Raw genomic sequence first — 23,162 nt, 5'->3', positions numbered from 1 at the left:
AAGGAATGGTCTCCTTTTTTTCAATACCTCCCAATTGAAATAGCAGAAAATTGCAGAATAGTTATCCTATGGGACTCATCAGACACACCTCTTTTTATAGCCACTGTATGCACGCTGTATTTTCAGGTCATATGGCTTGGGAGGTATTGAAAAAAGGAGTCTGTTTCTTTCTATGAAATAATGCATTTTCTTTAAAAAATCATATAAAATACAGCGTGCATACAGTTGCTATAAAAAGAGGTGTGTCTGATGAGTCCCATATAGGATAACTATTCTGCATTGGTTTGGAGTCACTAGGTCACATGATGTCAAAGCTATTGACAAAAAAGACTATGAAGGTAATTCAGAAGGTACTTTATAGACGGTCCCTAAGTAGGTCGGCTGGGAGCAAGTAGACAGGTCATCTGTTTGTACATTGTCTGCAAACACGGGGTGAAACCGGCTGCATAAAAAAAAAAATTGAATATCTGTCGCAAATCCAAATATCAAATATCAAACTAACTTCACCTCGGGGCCAAACCGTTGCAACTCTGCCATCAATCATTATGTTAAGCCCAGAGGCGGACAGAGTACACAGCTTCATTACTTGAGTAAAAGTACAGATACCCTTTGCTAAATTTTACTCAAGTACAAGTAAAAGTACAACAGTCAGATGTCCACTTAAGTAAAAGTACTGAAGTACTTGTTTTTAAAAGTAGGCCTACTTGAGTATCAAGAGTAGCCTACATTTTCTTAATATTGCATTACTACTGCCACAGTGCTTACATTTATGTACAGAAACCTACATGGAGTTATGAAAAATGTTAATGTTATTACCTTGGAGAATGTAAAAGGAATTGGAAGTAAAATCAAGTCATTTTCATCTTTTTACCATGTTGCCAGGGATGGGCAGCATTTCTAATACATGTATTTAAAATACGTTTTTCAAATACAAAATACTATTTTGTAATTGAAACACTTGAAGCGAAAACTATCATTAACTTGTTCAGAAAATGTAAATAGTCTGGCGAGGTGGGGCCACAGGTTGGCACATTCTCGGGATGGACCTGCTGCGTCTTCATCCATTGTTTCGTCCATGGTTTCGTCTCTTGTCTAAATCTGACCATGGAGTTGACTTTGGCGGAAAGCTGAAGGTGATTGCTGATAGGCTGTCCCAATCAGCCTATCTGCCTGCACAATCCAATCACGTTTGAGAGGGAAACAACAAATTGAGGGTTTCCGAGATTCTTATCTTAGAAGTAGTAACGGGTAGGCTACTCACGGTTATGGATAGAAATGTAGTGGAGTAAAGAGTACAATATGTGCCTCTCAAATGTAGTACTTGAGTAAAGGAGTACTCCTCAAAAATGATACTCGAGTAAAGTATAGCCTACAAACCCCTTAAAATTGTAGCCTACTCAAGTACCTGGAGCCTATACTCAAGTAAATGTACTCCATTACTGTCCTCTGGTTAAGCCCGCCTAACGACTCTATCTATTTGATTGGCCTGATAGAAGTTTAATTTTTCGAGCTCACAAGCCAACGGAGAGTTGCTAGATCTAGCCCTGGAAGCAAATGTAATTTGCTGCCGCTAGGAAGGGTGCGTCTAGATTTCTAGGCTAGTGTTGTGTATTATGCTGAGCATCATATATCCTTCTCTAGACAACTGCTATACACTTAAAAAAAACATTGGTCAATAAAACTACTGTAGACCTTGATTGAGCAAGTAGGCCACATCATATCGGGGTAGTGAACCTGCACCACTGCAGTCGCCTGACAATTTGTGTACCATTATACAATTGTACCATTATATTCCGCTACTAACTGCAAGAATGTAATATTAAAAACGAGTCACGATTGACACCGTATTATTAATTTTTTAATCGCATATTTTGCACAGTCAAATCGGAACACTGCTGCCACTAGTAGTTCATAGCCTACTCACATTTTGGTTTGTAGATTTATCATTCATCATATCTACTGTAGGCTACTCATATCATGCCAATATTTCTGTATTGGTGCAAATAATTGGTGTTTTTGTGTGTGCTAGTCAGAAACGGGATCTGGCTAGACTGCCTGAGTCCAGATTATTCACGCATACGTCATTTACGCGCGTCTCTAGGAAGTCAGCAACAAGATGGCGTCAGCGTCGGATCCCCAGGTTGAAGAAGACACCGATTTGGATGAATTATTGGACAGTAAGCTTTGGAGTTATACCTTTAACATGTGTGTCAGGTCGGGACAACAAATGTTAGTACTTTGTATGTGTAAAGGTTTACTTTGTAGTGTTTATTCTTTACTTTTGCATATGCGCATGGTATGGTTTGCACAGTAACGTTACAGCCCGTCAGGTTGAGAGTATTGACGCCCTAGTTGACCTTACATTTTAAGTTAATTTGTAAGATAATGTCTTTATTTTGTGGTCGTCCTGGGGCATTCTTTTACATGGCGTTGTAGTTGTTCGTCTCATAAATGCTCTGTCATAACGCTTGCTGAGCTTTGCCCTTGAAATAGCCAAAATTGCTCAATGTAGAAGCGACCCGTAGAGGATCACGGGGGAACAGTCAAGTTGCTGCGTAAATAACTGATGGCTTGATATAATTCAGGAGAAGCTGTGGAATGGTATATAGATGCAATGTAGTTGGATTGCATGAATGGCAATCTGAAGTTTTGGCCGTAAGAAACCAAGGGCATAAACATATGACATAAAATAATATAATATTATTACAATAATGATATTGACATAAAATAACATAGGCCTATTGCAAGTGGTTCAACCCGGCGCTCAGGTAGTTGGTGTCATTCTCATTCTTTGTGTTGCTCTGCCCTGAAGAAGACCACTTGTTGGTTGAAACATGTTGGCTCTTCTATATATTTTTTAAAAATGACTTATGCCATACCAAATAAAGGCTTTTTAATTCATCCCTTCTCTTCTTACGTCTGACTGAGTGCCTGGACCTGCCTTTTTTGTAACATAGGCCTATTATTGTGTCATGTGAAGCATGTTGTAACTGTAAATTTGACATGTTCTCAGGTGGATAGAGATCCTATTGACAGAATGATGATGTTTTTATCACATAATGTGCCATTACACAGAGAGTGCAATGTTACTGCATGATAGAACTGAAACAAACCCACATGTGAATAGTTAAGTTGTAAGACCTTCTTACCTCACTCTCTTACATGGGCTTTTGTCCGGAACTGTCCATCACCTAATGGCTTTAAGAGGAGCATGTTATCTACAGAATTGAACTGTCACTAACCATCTACTATGACTGAACGTTAACATTCAGGTTAATCTGCTTTAGAGAGAGTACATTTTATTTCTGAAATTAGTCTGCTTCACCCTTTAAATGTTTTCAGGTCTTTGTGGATGCAATATCCATCGCTAATGACAATGGCTGTCACAGACAGTCCGCAAAGTAGTGTTAAAAGTTAGGACTAAGTTGATATTTCTTGCAGGTGCCCTCAATGACTTTGACAAGACAAACGTTCCACCTTCTGTCCCAGAGGCAGCTGCTGGTCCAAATGCAGAAAAGGGAGATGGGAAGAAGGTAAGCTTCATTTCACAGTAGTACACTGTAGTACACTTAATGAATTCTCAGACACTGTTTGTAAAGGTGTTGTTTTGAGGATGTAGTATATTGCCTAATTGATGTGCCTGTGTCACCCAGGCCTATAATTCTTATGTTTTCATTCATTTTGACTGTCTTTCGCAACAGGCCCCTCTGCTGGAAGACAGTCAGTTTTTTGAGTCCCTGTTTGAAGGGGAGATGGCGAACCAGGCCAAAGAGGAGTGGGAGAGGGCAATGGCTGAGCTTGCCCAGGAGGAGCCAGAGCTGCTGCAGCATTTTCAAAAACTGTCTGAAGCAGCAGGGAAAGTCGGTATGTGGAAGAGTGTGTGTGTTTGTGTACTGATTTCCTTCCTTTAAATTACATGCACATGCTAAACAGATCATTGTATGTTAAAGTGGCACAGTGGATTGTAGAGCAAGCTGTATGTGTTACTAATTTATTTTTTTTTATTTTTCTATAGTGTGTTTTACAAATGTACAAATGACATGAGATTTGTTGTTTTATCACATTTGTTCCTAAAGGCACTGATGTAGCTTCACAGCAGGAATTCACCTCATGTCTGAAAGACACCCTCAGTGGACTTGCAAAAAATGCAGACTACTTGCAGGTAATCCAGCTATATGAATCAATGTCAGAAATTTGAAGTAAAAATGAAAAACAAATTGTTACCCAATGAAAATCACACATGAAAAATATTGTTTAATATTGGTTTAATCCCATTCTTAGAGTTCAGGTTTAGCTGGAGACGACCTAGCAAAGACACTAGAAGGATTGGGATTAGAGGATAATGGAGAAGGAGGAGGAGGAGGAGGAGGAGAGGATGGAAATATTTTACCCATAATGCAATCGATCATGCAAAATTTGCTCTCCAAGGAAGTTCTGTACCCATCACTCAAAGAGATTACACAGAAGGTATATCATATCATCAATCACTTATTGTGAAGATGTACTGTATCTGTAGGAGAGATTGATTTTTTTCCAGTATTGTATGTTACATGTCTCTGACTTCTCTATTTACTTTAAGTATCCTGAGTGGTTAAACAGCAACAAAGAGTCCCTTACTCCAGAGGACTTCAGTCGTTATGAGCAGCAGCACAAGATCATGGGAGACATTTGCTCCCAGTTTGAGAAAGATGGAGATCAGGAAAGCACTTTTGAGAATATCCTGGAACTAATGCAGAAGGTAAGTAACTCTATCAGACATTTTCTCCATGCTCGCCTTAAAAGATTATCAATGATTGATCTTTTATACAACAACACATTGCATTCTTATATCTTTCTGTAGCTGCAAGATCTGGGACAACCACCAAAAGAGTTGGCAGGAGAAGCGGTATGTACATGGTTTTTTGATAGAAATAGGTGATTTTCATTTGCACCACTGGTGTTGTATTTCATGTAATCTATGCTGTTTTTTTTCTTTACAGCCTCCTGGCCTGAACTTCGATATGGAATCTTTGAATATCCCAGGAGCACCTGGGGCTGGACCTGCTGAGCAGTGCTCAATTATGTGATGCATCACGAGGCACTATATCAGGTGTTTGCAATACTGTGTCACAAACCCTGCTCCAGGAGCATGAGGAACTAGAAGTCAGACCCACATCTGACATGACATGACATGATCTGATCTGTTCTGTTCTGTTATGAATACTTTCAGGAGAGAGCTCAGAGTATACAAATTTACATGGATGCAGGCAAGACCCCAGTGCAATGCCTACCCTTGATGGGAAAAAAGTCTCTCCTTCACTCTTCACTGATCGAACATTCACAAGAAAAGAGCCGCTCTTGGAATCTTTCACTTAACTTCAATCACCTCTTTGCAATCTTAATTGGTTAGAAGGCTCAAGTAATGACTGATCAGTTTTGATCATCTCACAGTTGCAGGAGAGTGGAATTGGCAGAATGGTAAAAACAATGCACTACATGATTCTGTAAAGTTTCTGTGTGGTTTCAGCTGGTGTGCCAATAACCTCAGACTCACCTGGGTCCTGAGCTCAGTCTTGTCTGTAATGGGGTCAGGAGGAGGATGTGAGGTCATCAATGTAATAAACTTAAGAACAGCTAGAAGGCCTCACTGAGAATGACCGACAGGTACCACTATAAACCTCAGGGTAGCAATACTGTTTCACTCTCCTCTGGGGTCTTTTGTTTATGCTACGCTATGGCATATGTAAGTGATTAATTTATATTGTTTTAACTAACCAGGACAAAAAGATAGACTATTAACTATGTTTACATAATCAGCATCTTCACAATTTCAAAGAAATCTTATCTAACATTCCCATTTCCTAGATAACACCACTAAACACATTAGATGTTGAATACCATTCACATTCTGATCTTCTTTCAGTCTGCAATGGTGTAATAGTGACAATGGAAAGGATGTCATGGATTTTGCACCCTGTGTGAATATATTCACTACACCCAGATATTATTCATTACTCTGAAATCCTGATAACTTGTGATGTAAAAGAAAACCGTGATAAGGAAATAAATTACTTGGAATGTGCATTTGAATTTCTGTCAGGCCTTAAGTGATGTGCCTCCTCATCCTCTATGGTGTACCCTTGTATATTGTATAGAATTGTGCGTTGCTCAGATTATTAGGTTATAATTATATGTTGTATGTATGTTCTCACAATGATCACTTACATGTACAGTTCTGACAGATACCAAGTAACATTTTAAAAATAGAAGTTGTGTCTAAAGACAGAATTGAATAGCAACTCAACAAAACATTAACACATTAATTATGACAAATGGCATAGTGCAAAGTTAAAGTGAAGGGGGGGGGGGGCATAATCTAGCCGCCAATCTCCAAATTAGAGAGCCTGTTACAACCTTTTACTCCCACCACTTTTTTTCATAATAAAGAAGTTCAAATCTATCGATTGAAACATTAACAATGTCTCTCTTGTCCTTGGATGTGTGACTTAATCGGACCATAGCTGTTTACACAAAGTGCAGGTTGGAGTGTCTAATTCATTGTGTAAAGTAATAGGCCTATTGATATGATATCACTTTGAAGGTTACAGTGGAAAAGGTTACAGAGAAACAAAATACAGGCAGGCCTGCAATTAGGCTACAGTACACCAATTTTACTTTGTTCATGATTTATTGTCTGTACTATGTAAGCAAACATCACATACATCATGTCAGATCTAACTAGCAAATACAAATAAGATATTTATAGAAGGCGTTTTAGTAGTTTTAATCACGATAATTACATTAAAATCTGCTTTGCAATTTTTTTCCTTTAGTTATGTGATGGGCCCTAAATCAGTATTCAAATATGATCACTGAAGTAAGGCAAGTAAATAAAGTAGGATTTTACTTTGTCGTTGTATTGAGTAGGATACGGGTACAAAGCCATTGCAATGCAGTACTAAGTTTTATGCAAGGTGTTTAGAATGGATCCCAAAGTAAATCCTGGCAACGGAAAATGCGACGTGGAACCTTGGATGATGGCGTTTTCGCGTTCAAGCACGAACAGGAAGAGTGTATGATGAGTGTACGTCGACGTGTCAGCTAAGGAAGTGGTTGGCTGTAGCCTTCCAGCAAGCGAAATCTAACAAGAAAGGACCTGGCGTAGCACTCTTAAGACGCAAATAGTAGATGAAACATTGTTAAATCTTAACACTTTTTTTTAATAAATTATTTTCTCAAATCATCGTTGGTGGAAGTGTAACAACGTCTTTTAAGATGTTAACCAAATTTGAGACGAAATCGGCTCGTGTTAAAGGTAAGGTAAACTTGAGTTAGCAATGTAAGTTAGCTGCGACTGTAGCTAGCTTGCCAGCAGTTATTTAAGTAGCAACGTCAAGTTATTGAACTTCATCTGCTGTTATTATTACAGTTCACACTTGCATTTACAATGACAACAGCATGTGCTGAATTAAGATGTTTACTAAATGCTGTGTCTCTTTGCTAATATGAATGGGCCGCTAATGCTAGCAGTTAACGTTACATTAATCAGAGCAGCAAGCGATTGCAATGTTAGTGTTTATTAGAATGTTTTATGAGACATGAGTTGTTTAAATAGAACCTGAGTTGTGGGAGTGAAAGCATATGATATTTTGTCAATTACGACCATGTAACGTTGCTAAATGTTACTGAGCGGGCAGTCGGATCAGTAACACTTATTTTGCTAGCTTGGTAGCTAATGTCATAGCATCCATGTAATGTTCTACTATCTATGTCAATTCCTTTTTCTAGGGCTCAGTTTCCACCCAAAGAGACCATGGATTCTTGCCAGCTTGCACAACGGAGTCATTCAACTGTGGGATTACCGCATGTGCACCTTGATTGACAAATTCGACGAGCATGACGGTATTCTATCTATGATCAAATGTTGAGTGTAAAACACCTTCCTGTTTTTACCTGGGCCGTCTGTGACACTTTTACTGAGGAATGAAACATTTGTTACAGGCCCGGTCAGGGGAATTGACTTTCACAAGCAGCAGCCCTTGTTTGTGTCTGGCGGCGATGACTACAAAATCAAGGTTTGAGAGAATATTAGGCACATAATCAATATTTGTTTACATGTATTTAAATGTGGCCACAATACTTGTGTTACAGTGTTCGACCACATAGAATCACAAGAAAATTGTTGTGTTAAATCTTATGATTTTCTGCATGTCAGGTATGGAACTACAAGTTAAGGCGATGCCTGTTCACACTGCTCGGACACCTCGATTACATCCGGACTACCTTTTTCCATCATGTGAGCATAAGGCCTTTTAATCAAACAATAACAACAAAAATATTGACAGTACTTGGGGATGTCTGACTATATACATGTGTCAATGTTGCCTTGTGTTTGTAGGAGTATCCCTGGATTTTGAGTGCGTCAGATGACCAAACCATCCGCATCTGGAACTGGCAGTCTCGTACTTGTGTCTGGTGAGTGGGAACACCTTGTTTCTCTAATGAAGTTGTCATGTCAAGTGAAATTCACAGATCCTCTGTACGAAAACATTAATTTTCAGTCATACTGAGATCATATTTGTTATACATAAAACAAATTTAAAAAAAACTCACGTCACGTCAAAATTATATAATAAACATGTTTATTATAGTCTACATAATATATTATAATAGTCAATATTAATTACTCCCCCCCAACTCTTCATATTTGTGACTATATGCATCTCCTGACCTTTGTGTTTTACAGTGTCCTGACGGGCCACAATCACTATGTGATGTGTGCTCAGTTCCACCCCTCAGAGGACCTGGTGGTGTCGGCTAGCCTGGATCAGACTGTGCGCGTGTGGGATATCTCTGGTGAGGGCGTGTGGGGAGGGCTGGAGTTGAATAGGGGAGAACTCGGGCCTGGTGGGATGGCTGGGCGGGATGAAGGGAGAGAAAGAGAGAGGAGGTGAGGAGAGATGCCCCGGCGTCCTCAAACTCCTCCTCCTCAATCTCTGTGTGAAGATTTGATCTCTGTGGGCTGCTTGCAGAAACACTTCTTGTCTTTTAATGTCATCAGAAGAGAGCACATCAGGCATAGTAAAGTGAGGTTTAGGGACAAAGCCTTCACTCTTCTCTTGTGTGTGTTGTGGACATTGATTTGAAAGGACTCTTGAAAAGGCAACATGGCCAAATCCCCTGAAAGCCAAGGGGGCTTGACTATTTTGCTCCCATTTCTTTTTATAGAGTCCTCTCAAATGAATATTCACAAAGGAACCCTGACAAGTAAAGAGTGGGCCCAGACAGGGTTTGAAACTAGTCAGTTTGGAAGTACAGTGGGAGAATGGATACTCCCTTATACAAGAAGTGTTTCTGTATTTATGCATGTTAATTCTTACTGACTTGTGTGTGGTGTGCTTGTCTTCTGTCTGCTTTTTGTCCTCTAACTTAACTCTAATTTCTCGTAACTACTCAAGCAAGTAAACTTTAACTGGCTTACTGTCTGCTTCAAGCTGTTTAGTCATATTGAGGGTGTATACTCCAAACTCCAAACTCACAACTAAACACTAACTGTACAGTTGACTTAGATTCTCAGCTCAGATCTGTGTATTTTGTCCATTAGATTTAATCAGTGACACTTTTTTCCCTGTCTCTGTCTGCATGGTGGAATCCTGAATAGATGAAAAACTTGAGCATGAGTACTTTAAAACACTTTTAACATATTACCCTTTAAAAAGTGGCATCTTACCCAAAGGGTGTTGCAGTTACTATACTATGCTTTTATAAAAAGTACCACAGGCATTTACCTCACACTGTAATTCCTCTCATTTTACTGTGAGGTTTGCTCAGTTGACTGTAATATCAGTCTAACATTAATGACTGTTTAATGGCATACTCCCCTCCCCCTTCGCATCAGTGACATCAGTGTCATTACCCAGGCATCTTCTAACAACAGCATGAAATAGCTTGCATACTTCTCATCCTTTCAGTAACCCAGTGCCCCATCAGAGCATATCATATCATGACACCCCCTTCCAGCCCGCACCGCCCCATCAGTTCACCAGTCAGTTTCCACCCTGTTCAGGTCCACCAGCTCTCATGCTCCCCCTGGAAACATCCGCACCTGTACATTGGTTCCCGCTCATTGCTCCTCCTGCCCCACTTCTCTTGGACTGTTGGTTCACTTAAGTGATTTGTGCGCTGGAATCACCAGCACAGTCTGTTCTCTCGTTTCTTTGTCATTTTCTACCAGAGAACAGTAATGATCCTGGTCATGGGGATATGATTGATTAATTATTCTAAGGTAGCGTCAGTAATACCAATGAAAAAAACATTCATGATCAATGGTCTGCCTGTCAGTCTGTGTATTCAGTCTGAGGCATCTTGCATTAAACAGTGCTTTATAATAAGTAACTCTTGCCTGTATCACTGACACTACCTCTGAACCCAATCACATGCTCTCTGTGATTCCACAATCATGTAAACCCAATCTTAAGCCTTTGTTGATGTATGGAAATTGATTATAGAGGCAGCTTATGGCTGTGTCCTTGGCTACTGTAGCATTACTGTTTTCTGGACTGGAGAACTAGAGAACATTGGCTGTGCTTATAATTCGTATCGACTGTAAGTGGTTAGCAGTCCAACAGTGTGTGCTGTGTGTTTCACCTTTCAAATTGTTTTTTTTTTGGTAGCAATCACCTCATTCTTATAGATATTTTGTTTAAATGACTGAGTAACATGCTTGTTGTTCCCACCTCTCCTCCCCTGTTCTCTTTCGTGGGTGTTGTTGTGTTGCCCATGTTTGGTTCCTTTCCCCGTTTTTGCGCGGATTGTCGGTTCCAGGTTTGAGGAAGAAGAACCTCTCGCCCGGCGCCGTGGAGACAGAAATTCGGGGCCTCACAGGGGTGGATTTGTTTGGGGCGTCGGATGCCGTAGTAAAACACGTTCTCGAGGTAAGCAATGTCAGCCTTCATGATGGAGTGGTCAGTGTGCGCACATTGTTTTGTTCGTCCAAATGGCAAATAAATATGCCAGTCATTTCTGGGGCTTATTCACCTTATGACTATCCAAAGTTAATTTGGTAACAATGCAAAATCAATTTGTCAGTTTAATACCATGCGAATAAATCTTAAGCACAAATACTGATGAATCTCAATGCTTCCACATACAACACAATAGCTTTAGTTCTGTTCATGCACAAGAGCTTTACATGTTCACACACTTCACCCACTTTTTAAATGAGGGCCCCTACATTAGCAAGAAAATGCTTTGGTTTAAACTGAGACCTGACACACATTCTTTAGGTTGAGTAAGAATGAACCAGGAGAGAAGAAATTACAAATGAATGTCAATGGGTTAAACATTTTAAGGTAGTATGCTTCTGTGTTTCTCATTAGGGCCATGACCGCGGGGTCAACTGGGCCGCCTTCCATCCCAGCATGCCTCTCATTGTCTCAGGAGCAGACGATCGTCAGGTCAAGATCTGGAGGATGAATGGTGAGTGGGTACTGGGTATGTAAAATGATAAGGAATGCCCCCAATCATTGCCTTTAAATCTAGACTCTAAACACACCTGTATTCTCTAGCCTTCTCAGCCCTCTAATGTACAGCTTGTGATGTCTGTAGTTCTGTGTTAGTCCCTAGCTATGTCTGTAGTTCTGTGTTTGTCCCTTGCTGTGTCTGTAGTTCTGTGTTTGTTCCTTGCTGTGTCTGTAGTTCTGTGTTTGTCCCTAGCTGTGTCTGTAGTTCTGTGTTTGTCCCATGCTGTGTCTGTAGTTCTGTGTTTGTTCCCAGCTGTTCTGTAGTTAATGTGTAGATGTATGTGTACGTGTGTACATACTTGTATCTGTTTAATTGTACTTTGGATAGCACTTTGATCAGTATGAATGTGTAAAAATAAATTGTACTGACTTTACTTACAAAAGTACTTTACACACTCATTCGATTTAGTTGATTTACTTGTTTGTTTTTATTTTGGTTGATGTGTATATTTATTTATTTTTTTTAATTATTATTATTTCTTTTTTCTTACTTTATGTTCTTGATCTCTCCACTCTGTCTCATGCTGTCCACAGAGTCCAAGGCATGGGAGTTAGACACCTGCAGAGGACATTACAACAACGTGTCCTGCGCTGTCTTCCACCCCCGCCAGGAGCTCATCCTGTCCAACTCGGAGGACAAGAGCATCCGCGTGTGGGACATGTCCAAGAGGACTGGGGTGCAGACCTTCCGCAGGGACCATGACCGCTTCTGGGTGCTGGGAGCTCACCCTAACCTCAACCTCTTTGCCGCAGGTGAGAATGTCCTCTCAGTGCCCCCATACAGGCCCTCAAATATTATTTCTATTTATTTATTTTCAGAATGCTGTCAGTTTTTGATGTATGCTTTTATTGGGCAACTCGTTTTGGTGTCATCTTCACATTATTTTGATAGTATATGATCATGTGGAGGACGGATAAATGCATGTCGCCCCCCCCTTCCATCCAGGATTTGCACTATGCAGTTCTGTGTTTGGGGCAGAAGTGAAAGAAAAATACACCAGTTTGTATGTTGGCAAACTTGTAGCAGTGCCAATAAGGCTCTATTGTTGGTGTTTGTAAGGTCTTGCATGCCTTGTAGGTAGCTAGCCCGCTAATGTTAAACCAAAACAGGCAAGTGTTCCTTTAACTTTCAGTGACCATGGGAGAGAAGTTGGAGAGAAATGGACTGTGACCTATCATATATAGCAAAATGAATTGATGTGATATCTTTGTCAGTATTGTCAGTAAAGCGCTAAGGCTGTGTGTGTCTGCAGGCCATGACAGTGGGATGCTGGTGTTCAAGCTGGAGAGGGAGAGGCCAGCTTACTCTGTGTACGGCAACATGCTGTACTATGTGAAGGACCGCTTTCTGCGCCAGCTGGACTTCAACAGTAGCAAGGACACCGCTGTCATGCAGCTGCGCAGGTACGGGGCATTTGCCCTTTGTGTGAAAATGATAAGATGGTTGAGTGAGGAGGTCTTTTCTATATCAGAAGAGGTAAATGAGATTACAACGCTTGACATGTTTAGCTGAGTATGTTTGTTTGTTTTCTTTATGTAGTGGCTCCAAGTTCCCCGTGTTCAGCATGTCTTACAACCCAGCTGAGAATGCCGTCCTGCTGTGCACTGTGAGTATTGCATTTGACTGTCCATTTATTTATTGTTGGGAATATCCAGACACATCAGCAAAGCTGAGATCGCTCGTAGACAAATTTGTAACTTTTTCCCTGTTTCTGTCCTGACTGAATAGAGAGCGACTAATCTGGAGAACAGCACCTATGATCTCTACTCCATCCCACGTGAAAGTGACTCCCAAAACCCTGATGGTAAGCCTGCCACGCCCTAGATTTAAGAGTTCTTCAGCTATAAAGCAAAGTTTGATCAGGAGTATTCATATGATAATATTAAAGTTGTGTAATGATGATGGTAATGTCTCCTCTGCACTCACTCCCAGCTCCTGAAGGCAAGCGTTCCTCTGGTCTTACGGCTGTCTGGGTGGCCAGGAACAGGTTTGCCGTTCTGGACCGCATGCACTCTGTAAGGATCCATTTCCCTCTATGCTGTTTCCTTGCTATGATATCAGTTCAGTACTCTGAGAATAGGGAGAATCTGTTCACATGCGGCTCTCCTCCACGGTCGAAACTGAACAGTAAAATGTGTTTCCCTTTACTCTTCCTGCAGCAAATGCTGAGGGCTTTTCCATCACCATTTCTATTGACTTTATACCCCTATGCCTCTTACCAGCTGCTGATCAAGAACCTGAAGAATGAGATTGTGAAGAAGGTGCAGGTCCCGAGCTGTGAGGAGATCTTCTACGCTGGGACTGGCTCCCTGCTGCTGCGCGACGCCGACGGAGTCACGCTGTTCGACGTGCAGCAGAAGCGCTCGCTCGCCACCGTCAAGATCGCCAAGGTCAAGTACGTGGTGTGGAGTGCCGATACCAGCCACGTGGCCCTGCTGGCCAAACACGGTAGGACACCCACACTGACACAAGTCTGTTCTTCATTCAGGCTTTCTCTCTGGTCTTTCAGGCTGACCTTGGCCAATGGGCTCTGTCTTGCCTTGTGGCTCCTCACTCTGCCAAACAAGGACCTCACTATTCTCTTCTGTTCCTCTACTCACCACACAGCCATCATGATCTGCAACAGGAAGCTGGAGAGCCTGTGCAACATCCATGAGAACATCCGCGTGAAGAGCGGCGCCTGGGACGAGAGTGGGGTCTTCATCTACACCACCTCCAACCACATCAAATACGCCCTCACCTCAGGGTACGTCACACACACACACACACACACACACACACAGACGCCAGTACTTCGGTGTCCCTATGACCATCAGTCACATCCCTTTAACCTAGACCAGTGGTTCTTGTCTAGCAACCTCCCAGTGTGATTGTCAAATCAGCAAAATGTTTTAAAAGCATTTTTGCGCTATCAATTTTTTTTTAGATTGGATTCAACTTTATTGTCATTTAGCAGAGTACAGGTACAGAGCCAATGAAATGCAGTTGACATCCAACCAGAAGTGCAAAAGAAGCATTAAATACCAAGTGCAGAGAGACGTCAAGCCGATGCGCGTTGCGCTGCCATCTTGGATCCAAAATCAATTTTGCAGTCATTCCATTCAGTTCAGGTATCAGTGGTTTTCCCCTGTTCCTCATTGGTCCGTTCTGTTTCGTCTCTGCAGTGATCACGGCATCATCCGCACGCTGGACCTGCCCATCTATGTGACGCGTGTGCGGGGGAACAGTGTGTACTGCTTGGACCGTGAGTGCCGCCCTCGTGTGCTCAACATTGACCCCACCGAGTATCGCTTCAAACTGGCCCTGGTCAGCCGCAAATACGAGGAGGTCTGTGCTGGCACCTGCCATCCTGCATGCATTTTTCAACCCACATACTTACTCTGTGCTTCCACTGAAGCCAATTCCGCAATTAATTCAATTTTTGTCAGTATTTACTCTCCTTAGTATTGTAACATTTTATGTGTTTGACTAAACTGGAAGTTCATTGTCGTGTTGTGGATTTTAGGGGATTTGCATAACAGTCACTGTCCAAGCTTTCTTAAGTTGACCAATCTGATTTTGTCTATCAGGTGTTGCACATGGTGCGCAATGCCAAGCTGGTTGGCCAGTCTATCATCGCCTACCTGCAGAAGAAGGGATATCCGGAGGTGGCGCTGCACTTTGTGAAGGATGAGAAGACCCGCTTCAGCCTGGCTCTGGAATGTGGCAACATTGAGGTGCGTGTGAGCAGGGGGCACCTCATTCAGATATGACAGCGAAGAGTGACAGGGAGCGAGTGGGAGAGAGAGAGATGGGGTGGGACCAGGAAATGACCGTGGGTCGGATTCGAACCCAGGTCCCCGTGGGCACTCGGACCCGAATGTGGTATGGAGACTGCAGCCACTTCCGCCACAGCTCCCCCAAACATACCATTTCACATTACTCTCACTGGCTGTTAGCTGCTGGTCTGTTGCCGGCTTCTTTTCTCGTTAGTGGCTAAATGTGAGAACTGATCTGAGATCACAATGTGGGATCACAATGCATCCACTTTGAAGCTATCTGAAGCTAATGCCTGACTGCACTGTCTCCCCCTCATCTGCAGGTGGCGCTGGAGGCTGCGAAGGCCCTGGATGACCGCAGCTGCTGGGAACGCCTGGGAGAGGCCGCACTGCTGCAGGGTCACCACCAGGTGGTGGAGATGTGCTACCAGAGGACCAAGAACTTTGACAAGCTGACCTTCCTCTACCTCATCACCGGCAACCTGGCCAAGCTCCGCAAGATGATGAAGATCGGTGAGTGAGCCACACGCACACACACACACTTGTGTGTTTTTGTGAATCTGAGATCCTTTATATTGATCCTTTTTGTTTGTGTTATAGCTGAGATCAGGAAAGACATGAGTGGACACTACCAAGGAGCCTTGTATCTGGGCGACGTCAGTGAGCGAGTGCGCATCCTGAAGAACTGTGGACAGAGTGAGTATTTTACTGATACAAACACCATGTCCCTCCTTAACCCCATAGAGTCCATATCTACACCCACAGTACTTTAGGTGCAGTATAATAAGGCTCTAGTGTAATGGTCATCTGGTTATCAGTGAGACCAGCTCTGTAAGTGTCCTTGGCTGGTTGTGTTCCAGAGTCTCTGGCCTATCTGACCGCTGCCACCCACGGCCTGGACGAGGAGGCTGAGGCCCTGAAGGAGACCTTTGACCCCGAGAAGGAGATGGTAAGACCAGACGAGCACAAGGACAAATTTCACAACTTGGTCATGGTAATGCCCTTTTTTACCATGCTGTAATGGATGTCTTCCATTATACACACTTATACACTTGGGATGGAGCCTCACAGACTGTGGAATAAAAACTGTTTTCTCTCTCTCAGATTCCTGAGGTGGACTCCAATGCCCAGCTGTTGCAGCCCCCACCTCCCATCAACCCCCTGGACACCAACTGGCCCCTGCTCACCGTCTCCAAGGGCTTCTTTGAGGGGGCCATTGCTGCCAAAGGTGAACTATAAGCACTCACTGGCCTTACTGTCTTGACCGTGTGTTTGTGTGCGTCTATGTGCTTGTGTGGGTTTGTTTGTATGTAACGTTGGTGTGTGTTTCAGGTAAAGCCGGTCAGATGGCTGCAGAAATGGATATGGAAGCTCCAGGAGGAGAAGGGTGGGGAGAGGATGCTGAACTGCACATGGATGAAGGTGAGGGCTGCTTTGTGTTAATTCACCTCCTCTCCTCCCATCTGTCTTTCGCCCTTTCTCTCATTGTCTGCTGTCTTGTCTGATGAGCGTGTGTTTCATCTTTCTCCCCCTCAGATGGCTTTGCTGATGCCCAGGATGTGTTGGGTGATGAGGCCGGCGTGGGGAAGGGAGAGGGAGGCGGCTGGGAGGTGGAAGAGGATCTGGACCTGCCCCCAGAGCTGGTGAGGAGTGGCCTTCTCCATTCACACCATTATACTCCCCACTCGCACTATTACAATCCCATAAGAATTATTACTCAGACTATTATGCTCCCCTATAATTGTATCATTTTCACATACTATGGTCTGTTCATTATTATGGTCACACTCTTGTTATTCAGTTCAAGCTTCCTGTTGTGTCTTTATATCTGACTTACACCATGCATATATGCACATGTTAAATAGCTTGTCCATGCCAGTCACTGTAAATAAAGTGGTACTGACTCTCCTCACTCTTTGACCAATAGGAGCTGCCTGCTGGAGCTGGAGGCGGAGCTGAAGATGGCTTCTTTGTGCCGCCCACCAAGGGCATGAGCCCCACCCAGATGTGGTGCAACAACTCCCAGCTGGTCGTGGACCACCTTCTGGCCGGATCCTTCGAGACTGCCATGAGGGTGAGTCCAGAACCCCAACTATTCAGGCCTCAGCTCATGGTCACTTTATTTGAGTTTTTTTCTAGAATTTTCCATAATAAGCAGAATCACAGCGACTGAAACTAGACTAGACTAAACAACAGGCCTTTTACAGAAGGTCTAACCAAGAGACCATCAAATGAATGAAACGACAGTGTCACGTTGCGGAGCTTGTGACTGCTGCTTGTGACTGACTTGTGAAAGGATTTTTTTGGGAAATAAGCTTATTTACCAAAAAGATACGTACCCTTCTCTCTGCAAGCGGTGCAATTGCCCAGTCTGACACCGTTGGCCTAGCTCATAATTCACTGGAATTGGGTTCGACCAGTTAACTTATAGCTCCCTGTTAGCTATAGGCTAGCTTTAGGCTAACTGGTTCCTTTAAAAGCTCCCACACTGTCCTCGGGTCAGTCAGTGACGTTTGTCCCTCCTCCCCTCAGCTCCTGCATGACCAGGTGGGCGTGGTGTGCTTCGAGCCCTACAAGCAGCTGTTCATGCAGACGCTGTCGCGCGGACGCACCGCCTACCTGGGACTGCCCTCTCTGCCCTGCCTGCGCGGCCACCCACTGCGCAACTGGAAGGACGGCGGTGCCAAGGGTGGCCTGCCGGCCGTAGGCCTGCGTCTGGCCGACCTCATCGCCCGCCTGCAGCAGTGCTACCAGCTGACCACGGCCGGACGCTTCGAGGAGGCCGTTGAGCGCTTCCGTGTCATCCTACTTTCCGTGCCGTTGCTGGTGGTGGACAACAAGCAGGAGATTGCTGAGGTAACGTTGTGTCCGTGTCTGTGTGTGTGTACGCGTGCACATACTTTTACTGTAAGGTGCAAATCTGTTGTTCAAGGCCATGTATACCCACCTTTGGAATCAAAATCGAACGTCGTTTGATGTGAAACCACTCAATGAAAATGTGATTCATGTGACTAGTGCTGATGGGTTGTCAGTCAGCTTGTGTAATGCTAGAGCTAGGCTCCAGGTGCATGATGGGATTTGTCTTTCCCCCCACAGGCTCAGCAGCTCATCACCATCTGCAGAGAGTACATTGTTGGGCTCACCATGGAAACAGAAAGGAAGAAGCTGCCAAAAGACACCCTTGACCAACAGAAGCGGCTGTGTGAGGTAGGACACACAGGATGCGCTGGGGATGGGACAACTCTGAGTCACAACACAGTGAAAGAACTAACGTCAGAGATGGGACATGTGCCGATGTTATGACATTGAACGCGTGCCTACTAATTCATTTGGCATCATTAGTGTTGGTTGACTGCAGATGAGGAAACTGTTTTTCCCCGTTTTGACCACCAGATGGCGGCGTACTTCACACATTGTAACCTGCAGCCCGTTCACATGGTGCTAGTGCTTCGTACAGCTCTCAACCTCTTCTTCAAGCTACGCAACTTCAAGACTGCAGCGGGCTTTGCACGGCGCCTGCTCGAACTCGGTCCTAAACCCGAGGTGGCACAACAGGTAACCATTTCTGTGTGTGTGTGTGTGTGTGTGTGTGTGTGTGTGAGTTTGTTTGTTTGTTTGTGTCCAAGGTAAGAGTATTAACAGAGAACTGCCAGCTCATTACAATGGCACCATTGCCTCTATTGTCTGTCTATTAGACCAGAAAGATTTTGGCGGCCTGTGAGAAGACTCTGACAGACACCCACCAGCTGAACTACGACCCCCACAATCCCTTTGACCTGTGCGCCGCCTCGTACACGCCACTCTACCGTGGCCGGCCGGTGGAAAAGTGCCCCCTGTCTGGAGCCTGTTACTGCCCCACATACAAGGGTCAGGTCTGCAGGGTCACACAGGTAGGCCCACCTCACTGCCCCCATGTCCCACAATGGACAAAACAGTCTGACCTTAGTACTACTTCTTCTCTTTTACTGTGGCTTGTCTGTGTTAACTGACTACAGTATTGATACATTTGTGGAATTTAGATAACCAAAAGGCATTCTTGTTTATTTTCATGTAAAAAAGAAATTACAATATTGCTTAACCACCTTAGACTCATCGTTTTAGGTTGTGAAAATAAAATGTCTTCCTCTTTGCTTCCCAGGCAACGGAGATTGGAAAGGATGTGATTGGTCTGCGTGTGAGCCCTCTGCAGTTCCGCTAGAGGAATGAGAAGGGAAGGCAGCAGGTCCCTCTGACGGTGTGCGTGCCCAGGCTCGTAGCTGATGGAGGTCACGAAAACGTAGTGTGATTGGTCGTGGGATGTACGTAAACTGGCACATTTGATTATGTCAGAAAATGTAATGCCTTGTTTGTCCCTTCTGGCTTCCCTTCCTTCTCCTTGTCTATCCCGGTTTCCACACCCCTCTACATTTACCAGAAGTGGCTCTATTGAGCTCTAGTCCTACAGTAGAGATGGGACCTCCATTTGTACATTATCAAATACACATAACCCTTCTTCCTGTCTATACAAATCCTGGCTAACCATCTGTTTGTATGCCTGACACCCATGTATTTATCAAATGTGTTTAGAAAGCTGTTCTGGACACAAGGAATCTTAACCTTTACACGTAGATTTAATGCTCCAAGTGAAATGTTAAGTAATGTGTCATGGCTATTGGTATGCATTCCACAATGATTGCACACGTAAATCATTTAAATTCTTTTGGCTTCTTGAAGATTGCAATGGCCTAGATGAAAAATGTGGAAAATATGGAAATGTATCAAATATATTTTGCAATTCTTCCTTCTGCAAACACTGAAATAAATGCTTGGCCTTTCAGTCTGTGCTTGTTGTTTTTTAACCTGCTGAATTAATAAGGCATAACTGACTAGAATAAAGCACCAGAAAATAGCAAAATTTTTAATAGTAGAGAGTAAACATGTTCGGTGTCTTGACTTCTGGCCACCAAATTAACCTAATTAACTCTAGTTTGGGGGTTGTGTCAGTTGTAAAATAGTGTCAGTAGACCTCTAACTGCAGACATGTTATGTAAAGTGGTCTAGAAAATGATGAGTGCAGTTCACATGATGCTTGTTATGACACTGTACTTTATTTTTCTCTCCACGGAGGATCTCATGGCTTCAGTTTGTTTCATTAACTCTTTAAATCAAATTTCAGAACCCATTTTAGTGATGCAATTACTTGTGCCCTAAAAATGTTACAAAAACTGAAACAAGATAATGATATATATTACATAGCAAATTACTCCTTTCACCATAAAATGATATGATGTATAAAAAAAATAAAACAAAATGGATGAAAAGGAAAAGTGACAGTTGGAGATAATTGAAAACAATCAGTGATGCCCCTCAGGCTGCAGCCAGTCCAGCAGACCTCTTGACCTGCCAGCGTGGCCGCCTTCCTCTCTTGCTCTCCCCAGATTTCCTTCTCTCCCCACTCTTCCTTTCTTCCTCTCTGGCTCTCTCTCTCTCTTTTTGTCTCCTGCTGGTGTCTCAGTAGTCCTTCTCACAGCCTGCCTGCTTGCTCATAATCATCCGGCTGACGTCGATGTCGTTGTTGTTAAAGACGTCCTTGGCCTTGGTGATTGTGGCGACCGGCAGGGTTCGGGTTCGGCCCAGGATCCAGGCGAAGTCCACGTGGAACAGACGCAGGACGTCGGTGCAGGAGTAGACCAGGGCCGAGTTTTCGTAGTCGGTGGACAGGACCCAGTATGGAGTGTAGGGGAGCACTGGAGAGCCAACAACAGTGCAGCACAGCTCAGTAAACAGGGCGCAATATCACAGAACACACTACACTCATCCACTCAAGACATTCTCATGATCTAAATCCTCTGATCTACATCCTCTACTCATGAAGAACCTATCAAACTTCTCAGATGGGTCAATTTGGCATTTGGGATTGGATCAAACAAATAATAGGCACAATTATGTATTATAATTTTTACAATATGATAAAAAAAAAAATACAATATGTAAAAATCCAGATTGTGTGTGTTATGCATCGTCGCGTCCGTTAGCGGCGTGTTTACGTGTGTGTGATGTGAGCATCCTCATGCTGAGTGGTTGTGTGCCCTTCCTGTACTCACCGTAGGAGAAGCTGATGCCGAGCTTGGCCGGTTCCCTCATGTCCTGCACCACAGCAGTGCCCTCTATGGCCCTCAGCTCACCCTTTCTAAAGGTCACACAAAAACAAAGATGGTCCATTTCAAAATCTTGTATAATCAATGTTGACATTTACATTCAATGCTCTTTTAGATTTATAACCTCCTGAAGGATCATTAATTTAATGACCACCTCAATTGTAGGATCAGGATGACATTGAGTGAAGAGGATAAAGTTTGTGTCATTATTCTTAATTATTGGCATTATTTACTATTTCAACTATTTCATTGTGTCACACTCAGGTCAAGTACTCACTTGTCAGGTATTTCACTTGTAATAGCATCACACAAAAATGAACATAGATACATTTGATGAAAACATTGACATAAATGATAAAAGTGTCTATTGATATGTTATTAGTTTCTCTCAGTATTCAGCATATAGACCTACTACAGTGGAGTGGAGTACTGTAATGTGGCCGAGAGCATCTGAACTTACAGTATCTCTGAGCTGACCACACGAACACTCCCATCTGCTTTCATGGTGAAGTTGGACTCAATGCATCTCCCTTTCTCAAACTGAGCCGGCAGTTTTGCAACCTCATACCACCTTCCCAAGAACTAAACAACAAAACACAGCAAACACACCTTGTTATGTACATGTATGGTAATGTAAACAAATTAAAATAATAATAATAATAATAATGGGGGGAAAAATCCACCATTAACCGCTGTTTTAACCTTTTACTTCGCTTGACTAAGGCCAATCTCTGAGACATAGTTGGCATTATCTGAGATGCACATACAGTAGCAAGTGAAGAGGAATCTTTAATACCTTTTTCATGCTGAACGCAGATTGCACGGGAGGGTCTGGACATGGGCCCCAGTGAGGAACCTGTGCCCTGATGAGAGGCAGGAGAATGGGCAGGAAGAAGACGATGGACTGCTTCATGGCGACAGTGCTAACCTGGACCTGAAATGCAGATAAACAGTGCTGTTAGTTTGGGCATTTATATATAAAAAAAAACAGAAGCAGACAGAAGCATCCGTAATGTCCCTCTCAGTTGGTTCAAGCACCACCAAAGCTTTATAGATCAAAGCAAGAGTTCAAGAGTTTCGTAAAACAAAGAACCACATTGCATCAGCATACATCCAACTATCAATACAAGCAGAGCAAGCAATGTTATTATTACTTAATATGCATGTGTATATCTAAAATATCTATACTTGGTTGCCATACAAATTAGTGCAGACTCTGGAACCTTTTAAATCTAGATCCTTTGATTCATCTTGCTACCATTTACACAGACATACAGCATCGCATTTCATTCTTACAGTGGGAAATATGACAGAAAAAAGTAGCTAAAAGAAAGCACGATATCTTACCTCTTTGGATTCTGCGTGAAAATATTCAACAAATCATGGTGCGCTGTGTATTTATAAGAGCGACTCTGCTGCCCAGGGTCACGTTACTCCAAAGTTGTGTGTCATGAATGAGTGTCTTTGTGAGGGCCAAGCTTATCTCGGACATGAAGCGAGCCATTAGACAAATTGAAATCATGGGGGACATTCCGGCAGAAATGTAATTGGTCTGCATCTACACTCAAGGGGACACCTCTACTTTCCTTGTTGCTCTTTCAAGTTAGATGAGAATAGCAACAGATATGAAATATCACATGTATGTGTGCATGACACCATATCTTTTTACAAATACTGTTTTACAGAAAGTTGCTATTGTTATGGTCTTTGAAACTAAAGGTATCTACAGTATGCCATCAGTCAGTGTACATAGACATTTACACAG

The 23,162-nt window shown here is 43.0% G+C and overlaps 3 protein-coding genes across 3 annotated transcripts; 2 read left to right on the top strand and 1 right to left on the bottom strand.

The window, feature by feature from the left end:
• The first annotated feature begins 2,047 nt into the window (after window positions 1-2,047).
• Window positions 2,048-6,069, top strand: pex19 (peroxisomal biogenesis factor 19). Its single transcript, XM_048249290.1, has 8 exons — window positions 2,048-2,177; window positions 3,442-3,533; window positions 3,702-3,864; window positions 4,077-4,162; window positions 4,282-4,467; window positions 4,580-4,738; window positions 4,841-4,885; window positions 4,980-6,069. Exons 1-8 carry the CDS (start codon window positions 2,117-2,119, stop codon window positions 5,064-5,066), a joined length of 879 nt encoding a protein of 292 aa, XP_048105247.1. The 5' UTR covers window positions 2,048-2,116; the 3' UTR covers window positions 5,067-6,069.
• A 974-nt stretch (window positions 6,070-7,043) lies between these two features.
• Window positions 7,044-20,076, top strand: copa (COPI coat complex subunit alpha). Its single transcript, XM_048241266.1, has 29 exons — window positions 7,044-7,294; window positions 7,768-7,881; window positions 7,981-8,054; window positions 8,195-8,275; window positions 8,378-8,454; window positions 8,726-8,835; window positions 10,804-10,913; window positions 11,358-11,457; window positions 12,036-12,254; window positions 12,755-12,905; window positions 13,042-13,108; window positions 13,231-13,306; window positions 13,435-13,517; window positions 13,725-13,950; window positions 14,110-14,248; window positions 14,667-14,829; window positions 15,072-15,218; window positions 15,584-15,773; window positions 15,861-15,956; window positions 16,121-16,209; window positions 16,365-16,488; window positions 16,593-16,682; window positions 16,797-16,903; window positions 17,188-17,334; window positions 17,793-18,116; window positions 18,357-18,467; window positions 18,654-18,815; window positions 18,956-19,150; window positions 19,399-20,076. The coding sequence occupies exons 1-29, from the start codon at window positions 7,255-7,257 to the stop codon at window positions 19,456-19,458; spliced, it is 3,672 nt and encodes a 1,223-aa protein (XP_048097223.1). The 5' UTR covers window positions 7,044-7,254; the 3' UTR covers window positions 19,459-20,076.
• An 84-nt stretch (window positions 20,077-20,160) lies between these two features.
• Window positions 20,161-23,005, bottom strand: apoda.1 (apolipoprotein Da, duplicate 1). The gene is made up of 5 exons (XM_048241325.1): window positions 22,745-23,005; window positions 22,194-22,331; window positions 21,858-21,979; window positions 21,344-21,429; window positions 20,161-20,986 (listed from the first exon to the last, which is right to left on the bottom strand). The coding sequence occupies exons 2-5, from the start codon at window positions 22,308-22,310 to the stop codon at window positions 20,751-20,753; spliced, it is 561 nt and encodes a 186-aa protein (XP_048097282.1). The 5' UTR covers window positions 22,311-22,331; window positions 22,745-23,005; the 3' UTR covers window positions 20,161-20,750.
• Window positions 23,006-23,162: the final 157 nt, after the last annotated feature.

This window comes from Alosa alosa, chromosome 1 (genome assembly GCF_017589495.1).
Source record: "Alosa alosa isolate M-15738 ecotype Scorff River chromosome 1, AALO_Geno_1.1, whole genome shotgun sequence".
Taxonomy (NCBI): domain Eukaryota; kingdom Metazoa; phylum Chordata; class Actinopteri; order Clupeiformes; family Clupeidae; genus Alosa; species Alosa alosa.
The sequence above is the reverse complement of the archived record's forward strand: the minus strand, read 5'-3'. Positions and strand labels throughout refer to the sequence as shown.